The sequence below is a fragment of the Esox lucius genome, chromosome 17 (assembly GCF_011004845.1).
Source record: "Esox lucius isolate fEsoLuc1 chromosome 17, fEsoLuc1.pri, whole genome shotgun sequence".
In the NCBI taxonomy this organism is placed as follows: domain Eukaryota; kingdom Metazoa; phylum Chordata; class Actinopteri; order Esociformes; family Esocidae; genus Esox; species Esox lucius.
This window is the reverse complement of record NC_047585.1, coordinates 20,050,330-20,063,030: the sequence shown is the minus strand read 5'-3', so window position 1 is coordinate 20,063,030 and position 12,701 is coordinate 20,050,330. Positions and strand designations below refer to the sequence as shown.

The following is a 12,701-nucleotide window of genomic DNA, read 5'->3' as shown; positions in this document are numbered from 1 at the left end:
GTTTGATTTAGAAGTTGAATAGGACATTTTCAGTGTGCCGGTGTTGTAATGACAATAGCCATAGGAATTCAAGGCCACTGACCTGCTTTAAAGGCTTCATGGCAAGAGGTTTGCTGTGGGAAATGCTAACAACCTTCAACCTCACCTCTCACACGCAGTCCTTCTGGCCTGTCCTTATCTGTCCAATGCCAAACAAGCCATCTGTAATATCCACCTATGTGTACATATTGGACAACCAATGTTCCCAAAAGGATGCAATTTACAATGCTATTTGTTTTCCATGAACTAATATATTAGTGGTTCTTGCCAATAAATTACTCTATAAATAACCAATACTTCCTGCAAGGGCAACTTGACCTTCATGTCTAAAGCTAAAGTGCCCAAATAATGGTTTCCAAGAGCGCTAGTTCTCAGTTCAGAAGCAAACAACAAGCAAGCTTCATAAAGTGCAATTATCATTTTCACATTGGTCTTGATGTGTATAGTATACCCAAGCCAAAAAAAGAATACTTGTATTATTTTGGAAACACAAATATTGAACTTTAGTATGCTAAATGATTTTTAAGTAATTCATTTCCACATTGTAGAATATTAGTGAATACATCAAAACTATCAAATAACACATATGGAATCATGTATTTACCAGAAAAGTGTTAAATTGATCAAAATACACTTCATATTGTATATTCTTCAGTAGCCACCCTTTGCTTTGATGATTTGTACAATGTTTGCATTCTCTTATATGTTCATTTGAATTTCTTTCCTTACATTTGAGCCAATCAGTTGTGCTGTGACAAGGTAGGGTTGGTATGTCATCATGTCTGTACTGTGGCAGTCCGTGTTATAGCATCAATAAGCAAAGAGAAACGACAGTCCCTCATTACTTTTAAGACGTGAAGGTCAGTTCATCCGGAACATTTCAAGAACTTTGAAAGTTTCTTCAAGTGCAGTTGCTAAAACCATCAAGTGCTGTGATGAAACTGGCTCTCATGAGGACCGCCCCAGGAAAGGAAGACCCAGAGTTCCCTCTGCTGCAGAGGATACGTTCATTAGAGTTACCAGCCTCAGAAATCTGCAATTAACTGCATTTCAGATTGCAGCCCAACTAAATTCTTCACAGAGTAGCATAACAAGTAACAGACACATTTCAGCATCAACCAGTCAGAGGAGACTGTGAATCAAGATTTTATGCTTGAATTGCTGCAAAGAAACCACTACTGACGGTCACCAATAAGAGACTTTAAGAAAGACGAGAAATGGACATTACACCGTGTTTGTATAGGCATACATAAACTGATTCATAAAGGAATGCATTACTGCTATTATAATTTAGTTGAATTAATGAATAAGCAAGCAAATTAAATCTCTTTCTAAACATTGCGTCTGCAGGGTTAGTGTGCTCTCTGTCTCTGAAGGCATTAGCCAAGTTAAGAGCTGGGAGTAAATGATCTAATCCACTAGGTGACCTCCAATGGTTCTCTCCTCATCTATATTTATATGACAGTGCTGCACTAATTTTGGCGAGTAAATCAGCGCACACATTTTCCACTGACCTCTACCTCGCTGCTGAATTAAACAATGTCAGTGCCAAAGCCCACTTTAACAAGCCTTAAATTCCACAGTCCAATCCATCAGCTGGGGTTTTTCTGACACACCGTAAGAAGAGCATGAAATAAGGCAATTATTGAACCATCCAGCCCATTTGCACGGCTCCTCTAGGCCGCCACCTCGGAGAACCGGGGGAAAAGTTGGACTTGTTCAGAAGGCGACACTGAAACGGGAGAGCCAAACAGGGTGAACTACCCCACTTATAACAAAGAGCAACTCACTGCGTTATTGCGACTACTGCACTTCGCATCACTGTAGGTTTAGGACGTGGCAAAACTGACATGTTGATCTGATCCACGTCCCTGATTTGCAATGCTCTCTCAATGGGATTTGTTGATTGGCTGTCTGTGGAGATGGCACTTCCCTCTCCAAATGATGTCTCTATTTTCATATACCAAACATTCAGTGGCCTTGGGTAGTCAAGCTGTCCTAACCACTGCCTCTGATGCACATCCACCATTGCAGCAAAGGTTCCAGACCTGCCCCCAAACACTCTCCTAACCCTGCCCCTGTTAAATCAACTCAACAAGAACCTTCTGAGTGTGTTGAGCACAAGCAATGCCTCACCTGTGCTGCCTGAAGTAACAGATTTCCGCGGACAAAGTCCGTGTCTATCCCAGCGTGGCTGCAGCCTGATATTTCACCTAGTTAGAATACAGGACCTGGAAAGACACCTCCGACCAAATTTAAGCCATTGTCGTTTTGCGTTCGTCCTCCAATGATGTTTGCACAAGTCACTGAGGCTTTTATCTTCAGATTCTCTTTTCAATCCCTGCGCTCGCTGTGCTTTGGACCAGCACGCGGTAATATTGATGACCTTTCAGATGCAGGCTAGCCTGACAACCAAGCAATAATGTATTCATTATGCCAACTGTCAGGGTGCTTCTTAGATAAATCACGTCTAACACGAGCACAAGTCGAGCGGGCCTTGGACCGTTTGTGCGCATAAAGCTTGTGGGAGGGCATTTTCTTCAACGCCACTGAGGACCCCTTTGTGTGACTAACTGTTCTGTGAAGGTGGGTCTACAGTGTGTGTGTACAGTGTGAGAGTCACATGGAGGTGCCAGTTGATCTGGCTGGTGTGTGTGTCCTCAGATCTTGTGACAGATAATCCATCAGAGAGTCAGCCTGTCTGACAGGGATGGATTTCATCTCTCCCTCTCTACAGCTCCACTCCACTCTACTCCGGCCCATGAAGGGCAGTCACTCTGCTCCTCTCAGCGACAGCCTCTCCTGGGACAAATACATGGAGATGAATTAGAAGAGCTTTACACTAAATGCGTGTACTGAGAGCTTTATTAAAAGAGATGTATCCACTCAGGTTCAGTATTCACCAAGGATGTTAGACACAAAACCGGGTGTAAATGACAGTCGTGCAAACCTACGATGAATGACGTGTCCTGTAAATCAGAAATCAACACAGAAAAAGTAGAATATTCACCTGTATTTATTAATCATTTTATTCATACAATATATGACCTAATCAACTGATCAACATATAGTACAATCACGATAATAAAAAGCTACTTCAGGGTCCAACGTACTGTTCATGTGAGGCATGTTGGCATCATGATGTACGCACACAGTATGATCAACACACATGGAGACTAGTGCAACAACATTGGACACTTCATACAAGTTGTCTGAGACATAATCATCATGTATGAGATTTATTGTGACCCAGGTTTTGCAAACTGGCATACTAAAGCACCTCTGATTAAGGCATCAATGTATTGGACTTCAACAAAGGCAAACCAGTGAGGTCACCAACTAAACACCTTCTACAAAATAAAGGTAACACACACGCAAAGGCCTTAAATGTTGCTCTTTAATACATGGGGTTTGTTCAGCGTATCAAAATGGAATGCACAATTAAAATCAGGACTTCTCTAACGTAGACCAAAAAAAAAGAACAACAAAACACCTATGGTGCAGTGTTTACCTTTACCAAGACAACAAAGTGATATGATTAATCAACCTGAAACTTGTCCTGATTAGACAGGAAGGTCAAAGGTGAGATAGGGTCTGAAGGACTGGTGTAGGGCTGGTGCTCTGGAAGGAGGTCATGTTTGGTTTGGTGTGAGGGGAGGTGCCGAGGACCAAGGGAGAATAAATGGCTGGTCATGTGTCCAGAAGGCAGGGGGCCTTTACTTCTTGCCAATGGCAGCCACAGCTTTCTTGGCAGCGTCGTCCAGGTCATTAGCCGCTACGATGGGCAGTCCGCTCTCTGACAGGATCTTCTTGGCCTCCTGCACATTTGTCCCTAAAACACACACACTCTCAGTTAGTGAATGGCCTATGACACACAGTCAGAGAGATACACACTAAACCTGATTCCGCTGCTCAAAACTGACAAAAACAAATACACAGAAGACAGGGAACATTGACATAGCCTGAATAACCAATGCACCGATAGATGGATGAATGGTAAAACAACACATTTGTCCTGTGATGAAGTGTGAAAGCTATCGGTCTAGAAGGGCAGAGGGAGTGTGCTGTTCCACTGGTCTAGAAAGGCAAAGGGAGTGTGCTGTTCCACTGGTCTTGAAGGGCAGAGGGAGTGTGCTGTTCCACTGGTCTTGAAGGGCAGAGGGAGTGTGCTGTTCCACTGGTCTAGAAGGGTAGAGGGAGAGTGCTGTTCCACTGGTCTTGAAGGGCAGAGGGAGTGTGCTGTTCCACTGGTCTTGAAGGGCAGAGGGAGTGTGCTGTTCCACTGGTCTAGAAGGGTAGAGGGAGTGTGCTGTTCCACTGGTCTAAAAGGGCAGAGGGTGTGTGCTGTTCCACTGGTCTAGAAGGGAAGAGGGAGTGTGCTGTTCCACTGGTCTAGAAGGGCAGAGGGAGTGTGCTGTTCCACTGGTCTAGAAAGGCAGAAGGAGTGTGCTGTTCCACTGGTCTTGAAGGGCAGAGGGAGTGTGCTGTTCCACTGGTCTTGAAGGGCAGAGGGAGTGTGCTGTTCCACTGGTCTTGAAGGGCAGAGGGAGTGTGCTGTTCCACTGGTCTAGAAAGGCAGAGGGAGTGTGCTGTTCCACTGGTCTAGAAAGGCAGAAGGAGTGTGCTGTTCCATTGGCAGCAGTGGGGGTCAGAGGAGAGTAGACCGGCAGCTGGCTGGGTCTCCACTGATCTGAGCATGCTCCAGCGCAGCCCTAACCACGCAGAAACACCCCAGACCCGGAGCCTTCATTACACCGGCTCCTTCGGAAAACCACACGAAAGCAAGAAACGTTGGGAAAGTTAGGGGAGAAAGAGAGAGGGACGTTGGAAGGTTGAGCTGGATCAACAGGGATGGTAAGAAAAACGATGTAAAGAGAGGGTACAGACTGGTCTCTGCTCGCCCTCCACCCGTAGAGAAAACAAGGACGGGGAAAAAGACAGAGCCCAGCTGTTTGTGTGGTGTTCACTGATTTCACAGGTGAGAATGGTACAGCAGGGACGAAGGAATTTACATAGCACAGGCGTTCCACATTACTACTGTGTGTGTGTGTGTGTGTGTGTGTGTGGTCTGCGCATCAGTTTAGCAATCCTGGCTGGTGTGTAATTAAGATTGCATGATATGTGAAATCTCAGGAGCCTGGCTGTTCTAATCAATAGCAGTTTCATGAGGAGTTATATTACCGCTGCCTCTTAACTCCTAATATTTCATTGCATTTGTCCGGTGAGATAATAAGTCATTCTAAACACATTTCTTGAGTTCTGGACAAAACAATCAATTGTGTAATCTAATTAGAGGAGGGAAGGCCATTGGCAGACACATTGCATATAGGGTATCCAAAGTCATTTTCTGACTAAACAGCATAGCAAGTTCTCCTTTGTCCTCTCATCAAAATCTATATCTCAAAGGGCACTGCTTTCACTCAAATCAGTGAGGGTACAGTAGAGGCTCAATACACTTGTATATAAACTAAATTTGAACTGACAATTCACAAAGACCCTATTCCTGCAGAGGTCACTGAGGATATAGTCAATAAACACTCCTTAAAATGTGTTTAATGGGTCTTTACACTACTGCTTTAAAAATGGTTTCAATTAGGAAAATGATTCCTTTAACTCTAATTCCTCAACTGAACACCACTATAAATGCTTTAGCAATGTGTGTTTCAATGTGAAGATGTTTCCACTGTATGTTCCCCAGTGTGTGTGTTTTCAGTGCGGGAGTGTGTGTGTGTTTTCAGTGTGTGAGAGTGCTTCCATGTGAGTGTTTCAATGGGTCGCTATGTGAATGTGGTGAGAGCATGTATCAGTGAGCAGAGTACAGTCACCAGACTGAGTAGCTAGGAGTTGAAGCCCAGCCTACTGGTACAGTACAGAAGATATAGTTTCTCCTACAGCCACTAGGTGCTGCCAGAGACCTACTCACAGTCTGGCCTGGAGGAAACACAAGTAGTGACCTGTACCTTTAAGAAAAAACACACCACTATTTTAGTAATCTTTCAATGCGAAGGAACATTATAGATATTACACAGATTGACAGAATGGAATGGATTTGGACTATGCGGAATACAGAGCTGTGCTTGCAGGGTACTCTATGACCATACATGGTTAATCCATCCTCCTACACAGTACAAACAGTTTGTTAATGCACCCTGGGCATTGTGATGATGATTCGACCGTTAACTGGGATCTGTGGGATTTGAACATTCTCCCTCCCTTGGCTTTAGCAGAGGGAACTAAACAGGACTGAGGAGGTGCTACTGGGACTGAGGAGGTGCTACAACGGCAGCAGAAGAAGACCCAGCCCTGCCTGAGTCTCCATCTGAATATGATAATTCTCCTAGCTGAAGGAGGCTGCAGCAGCCTAAGGTATCTGGGAGGACGGTCCTGCCCAGGGAACCACAGAGCCACAGCAAGAGGCTGGTACATGAAGGAGGGCCCGCTGCTCTCTGTCTCTCTACAACTCTAATTAGTCCGAGACTATAGTTCCTCATCCCGTTCCCCTGTCTGAGAGTGTGTTTGGGAGAGAACGGTAGAGAAACAAGCGAGACCTCATGTTTATGTCTGCGGTAATGAGCATTTGACAGGCATGCTGGCGCGTGTGTGTGTGTGTCTATCTGTCTGCATGCTCGTGTGGGCGTGGTCTGCGGCTGGACAATAAAGACTAAAGCATCTGATGGCTCAATTAAGGCCGTAATGATACTGTCAGGTGTGTGTATGTGTGTGTATGTGTGTGTGTACTCTGCAGCTAAGCGACAGTTGATAGGTCTTTTCAAGCTGTAATGATACTGTCAGGACTGAGGGAGCCATCTTGACTTCTCTGCAGGACCCCAACTCCTTTCTTAATTACGTTGGAAAACAGCTATATTCCTCCAATTTCCCTTTAAGCAGAGACTGGTCCCCATCCCCAGGCAGACAGAGACAGACAGCAGTGGAATGGCCGTGGAAATCAATAGCAGTGGAATGGCTTGAAGGGAATTTAATCACTTTTTCATAAGACCCTGTGGTGTGTTTAAGGGGACTTTAATCCACACCCAAAGACCGATGCATACACACAAACATGATACACACATCTACACAGACATTCTACACACACTACGTACACACACTACGTACATACACAGAGGCCAGTGTCTCAGGAAGGGGGCAGTAGTTCCTCATTTATCAGATCCCATTTAGTGGGTGTACATCAGATATGGCTACTTGCATAGGAGAACCTGACACCAAGGTAATCAGCAGTGTACATTAATAACCTAATGTCCAACGAATGAAAGCCTGTCTTCTCAAACATCAACGACTGGCTTCAATCTTCTAACTCCACAACTTGTGCCACTAAGTCACTAGAGAATTTACAACACTGTCAGCTCCCATGTGTGGCCAAAAGAGGGACAGGTAGAGAAAAGACTTGCCAATTAAAAGTGGCAGAGTTAATCCTCTCTGATCCTGTTGAAGAACAGTCTTGCCATTATGGGGCATGCGGTCAGCACAGCTAGCTTAGCTGATTGATTCTAACCAATCCATCTTTTTGATGCCCTGGCTTTAATAGCCACAAAAAACCAAGGATTAATCGCCAGCAGGACTCTGATTAAACCCGATGGTTACCAGGACCTTGTGACTCTGTCCCCAATTTGAAAGATGGGGCCTTATCTTACGTTTGTTAAAAAAACTGAATTCATATTTCATTTCTATGTCTTAAGAAAAACTTATTGTATGAAAGTAGTATATCCACCAAGTGACACAATTATAATAAATGACATTTCCAAAAGCGCATTTCAAGAAACCCAAGGACACTGAACAACAAAATTTAAGCAAAAACCGTAATCACAGAGAAAACACCATAAATAAGACTGAGCTAAATTGGACCAGGCTTGGACCAGTTTTGAGTCTGTTTTTAAAAGTGATGATAGAGTCTGAGTTGCGTGTTGCTAAAGGGAGAGAAACACTGAAAGCCCGGTCCCCCATGGTACAAAGTCTAGTTTTTGGGAGAATGAGAAGTCCAGAGTTGGAGGTGCGGAGACTACGAGATGAGGTGTGTAAGTGAATGAGGTTGGTGAGGTAAGAGGGGGCAAGGCCATGGAGGGCCTTGTAGGTAAGAAGCAGGATCTTATAATGTATACAGAACTTGATAGGGAGCCAATGAAGACGTTGCAGTGTGGGAGTCATGTGATCCCAGGGTTTGGTGCAAGGACTTTAGCAGCAGAGTTTTAAACATTCTGAAGCCTGGACAAGATTTTGCCTGACACCTCCAACAGGACTCTATTGTAGTAGTCCAGACATGAGGTCACAAAAGCATGAATGAGGGTCTCCAACAAGACTCCATTGCAATAGTCCAGATGTGAAGTCACAAAAGCATGTATGAGGATCTCTGCAACTGGGTCTGTGAGGTATGGGCGGAGCAGGGAGATGTTTCAGAGGTGAAAGAAGGCTGACTTGGTGATAGACTCGGGGCTCGAATGAGACAGTTGGATCAAAGATGACTCCAAGGTTACGAACCTCAGAGAATGGTCAGATGGAACAGCCATCAGTAGCCAACACAAGGTCACCAAATGTCTTCAGAAGAGCCTTGGAAGCCACCACCATAACCTCTGTTTTATTACTATTGATTTTGAGTAAATTAGCGTTCATCCAGTTTTTGATGCCTTGAAGACAGCTAATCAGAATTGAGGGAGTGGGTGCGAGTTGAGTTTGGTGTTGATATAAATCTGAGTGTCATCTGCATAGGAGTGGAAAGGAAGAACATGTCATCGAATGATCTGTCCCAGGGGTTACATGTAGACAATGAAAAGAAGGGGTCCAAGCATTGAACCCTGAGGCACACCTTGGTCGACAGGAGCTGGCTGGGATTTTAAGCCACCTAATGACAAACTGCTTCCAATCAGCCAGATAGGATCAGAACCAATCAAGTGCCGAACCACATATGCCCAATGTTTTTTCCATGCTGTCGAGAGGGATAGTGTGGCAGACAGTGTCGAAGGCAGCAAAGAGGTCCAGGACGATGAGGAGATCGAAATGGTGAGAGTTGGCAGCAATGAGGAGGTCACTGTTCACTTTGACAAGGGCAGTTTCTGTGCTGTGCTTCGTCCAAAACCCTGTTTGGAGTGGTTCATACAGGCCATGGTCAGTCATATGACAATGGAGTTGAGAGCTCCAGGATTTTAGCCAGAAAAGGGAGGTTAGAAATGGGCCTGTAGTTATTGAAGTCATCCGGGTCTTGTCCTTGCTTCTTGAGGGTGGGTGGGACTGCAACCAGTTTGAGTGAGGGAGGAACAGCACCAGCCTGAAAGGAACAAATTTACTACGTTCACCACAAGAGGGCACAGGGAAGGCAGGCAGGCCTTGACCAGGGATGTAGGCATGGGACCCAGTGAGCAGGTAGAGGTTTTGCTCTGGTGATCAACTCTGTAATGTTGGTGCCATCAACAGCAGAGAAGGTGGATAAACAGCAGTCTAGCGGGAGGGCTGTAGAGGTATAGTTAACAACATCCTCAGTTAGAGACAGGGTGAAGGATAACTGGAGCGGTTGGTAGACTGAAAAAACTCCTGAAACAAATTGCAATGTTGTACAGAGCCAGTGTGGGGGGAGGAATCCAGGGGCCTAAGTAGCTGATTAATAGTGGAGAAGAGAGTTCTGGGGTTTCCTTTGCTAGACATGCCATCTAAATGAAATATTCTCAAGAAAATAACTTTGTCAATATATACAACAAAGGTGTAGCATTTAACTGGGTTTGTAGACTAACTGTCAATATGCAAACTTGACTTGCCATCAAAACCATATGCAATTTCTATATTTTCATGTATTGTAGTAAGTCCTTTCCTAATTTTAGAAAAAATATATTATTCAGAAAAAGGAATTTTAGTAACAACACATTGTGGACGAACACTTAGTTACTTGCCTATGACAATCCAAAAATAGGGAGTGCAGCGCATACAGGTTAGTTGAATATTCTCCTGCAATACTTTAGATTACCTACTGGATGATGGATGTCAGCACGTTGGAACCACAGCAATAAGGCCCTAGTGCACCTCAGTCGCATGGACCATTACACCATTTCTCTCGCACAGTCAAAAGTGGTGTTTTCGCATACTTCTAATCTTTTGCTTCTATATTACCCTGGGACAAAGGGAGTTGTGCAATCTTCTGACCAATCACAGTATGCGAATTTAAGCTAAACCAAAGAAAAACAGGAAAATATGTTCTCGAACTGCTGAAATCCACCTGCTAAAGAAACTCCCCAAAACAAACAAAATGTATACAATACATGCAGAGATGCTGATAACACACATTCTTTTAAGTGGGAGCAAAAAATTAACATTCATTGTCTGACCAGCTGATATATCAATTAGCTACAGCCTTTCGCATCCTGCTTTGATAGCTAGCTCAGCCTGCATAGACCTGGAAATTTTAAGTGTCCTTTCTCAATCTTAGCTTTTAATGAGCAGGTTTTGGTTTTAGTGATGTTCTCTGGGTTGCTGGCTCTGCTTGCTGGTCTTAAGTTAAGTTGACCCATGTGCATCAACATTGATTGAGGCAGGAGATGCTGTAGATCCCCTGATGTTAATCCAGGATTCTTCTGGACTTCTTTGAGGATGTTTTGGTCAGCTCTTGGGCAGAACTTGGTGGGGTGGCCTCTGCCAGATACACGGCCAAAGATCTGAATTTCTCTACATTTGTAGATTATCCAGGGAGTTGCTTGAGGACCTAAGAAAGCTCTGTATTCCCATTCACACTAGCTAGAAATATCTTTCTTTTTCACTTGTGTTGCCACACCAGAGGTTTTAAACCATTTCTCAGATCCTTCAGAATTTGGCTTTAGCTCTAGCTCTGAACACCTGATTCACAAATCAAGGGTTTGATGATTAGCTGACAAGTCTAATCAGGTGTAAATGGAATGCCAGGAGTCCCTGAGAAAAGGGTTGAACACCTCTGGCGTAAACATAGGCAAATCCCCACTTCATATGTGGTTACGTTTATGCTGCCGTGCGTACACTACTTGAAGACTTGTCTTATTATAACTGGCCTGGCGGTGTCCCAGAAACAGAGGCTCTGACCTAAAAGGTATAGTGGTGCGGAGAGCCAAATGAAGTGCTGTGGGCTAATGGAGAGTCCCTCGCTCTTTCTCTGGGCAACACCAGTCAGCTGTTTCCTGCCAATTATCCTAACGACCAGCTGGGTTCCGCCGCCGTACCCTGAGTCACGATGGCACACCGTAATGCACAGCAACGCTGCCTCATTAGCATACTCAGGTGAGAGGTGACTCAATCAGGGCTGTCTTCCATTGTTATTCCAGTCGCTGTCGCTAACAACACGCTCCGCTAAACGTGACACGCGTGAGAATTGGGTAATCTTGTTTGCCAGTCAGAGGACAACACTGGACTGTCATATCAGGGACAGGTCATTCTAAAATCACTCACTCAAAATCGGTATAGCTTATTACCGCAAGAAATTCCTGAATAAGCTAGGGAGAATGACAGTTGACATAATACAGTTGAAAGAAAGCATAGTGAAGGAAACACAGAAATGTATGCATGTGTTACTTGAGTATAGAAGAGATCTGGGCTAGTGAAAGAAACAAGAAGCTGATAAAGCAGAGCGCTGTTTGGGGTTAGGGTGTAAAGAACAAGCAAACAGTGCATATGGGCAGGTGTAGCGTTGTGGTGATGGCGCCACCTGTACTGTACCCACCTTCCAGCCTGACAACCAGAGGTACTTTAAGCTCCAGCTCACGACATGCCTTGGTAATGCCGTTGGCAATGATTGCACAGTTCACAATGCCCCCAAATATGTTCACCAGGATGGCCTCTACCTAGGAGAGGAGACAGGAGAGGGTTCATATATTCAAATAGGAACACTGAAACTATACTACATATCCATCTTATGCTGCACATACACCTACAATCATTCTTGAAAACGTATTATTTTCTTCAATGATGTCAACCAGAAACAAATAGCATAGGAACACCATCATTATACAGGGGTATATATATGTAAATACAGCTCTGGAAAAAATGAAGAGACCACTGCACCTTTTTCTTTGATCCCCAAAAAAGTTGGATAGGAAGGTTTTAGAATTAAAACTTTCCTTTTTTGGAAAGGAATGAAAAAGCTGCATTGGTCTAAATTTTATCCAGCGCTGTATATCCAGAAAAATGTCTCAACTTATTTGTCTCAACTGAATATGTGAAGAGAAGGCAAGTGAGGGAAGCACTGGGTTTTTGGCTCCAGAATGACTTGTTCTTGTGTAAATTGTTAGGTTAATTTAAGTGCAGATTGGTCGATCCCACAATTTGCGCATCCTTGAGTCAAAAGGTTGAGCACAATATTTTAGTAGTTTGCACCAAGAAATTGTTACCGCCTACAGCGACCATGTAGATGCTTTCTCCAAAAGAGTTTTTATGATGTTATTATATTTAGTTTGCTGCCAAGATCTTTTTGCTCCAAAGGGGTTACAACTAAAAACCTTATTATTAATAATCACCCATATGTATGTAAGCCTATTTAGTAAACCCTGCAACTTCACTTACATATTTACTCTGTCAGTTATTTTTTGCCAGGCTTCCAATTGAGCTTTTCCAGGCAGCGGTGATGTTACTTAAATTATTGTTTGGGAGAAATCGCTAAGCAGTACATAGAGTTTGTATAGTCAAAGCTAAACTGTCCTGGGTTA

General features: G+C 44.0%; 1 protein-coding gene across 1 annotated transcript in view; it reads right to left on the bottom strand.

Annotated features, from left to right (window-relative positions):
* Positions 1–3,037: 3,037 nt before the first annotated feature.
* suclg2 (succinate-CoA ligase GDP-forming subunit beta) overlaps positions 3,038–12,701 on the bottom strand; it is a 110,466-nt gene continuing 100,802 nt past the window's right edge. Inside the window, exons 10-11 of the mRNA XM_010881799.3 lie at positions 11,720–11,840; positions 3,038–3,871 (exon numbers count right to left, since the gene is read on the bottom strand). Coding sequence (XP_010880101.2) covers positions 3,756–3,871; positions 11,720–11,840 — 237 coding nt within the window. The 3' untranslated portion in view covers positions 3,038–3,755. The remainder of the gene's footprint in view (positions 3,872–11,719; positions 11,841–12,701) is intronic.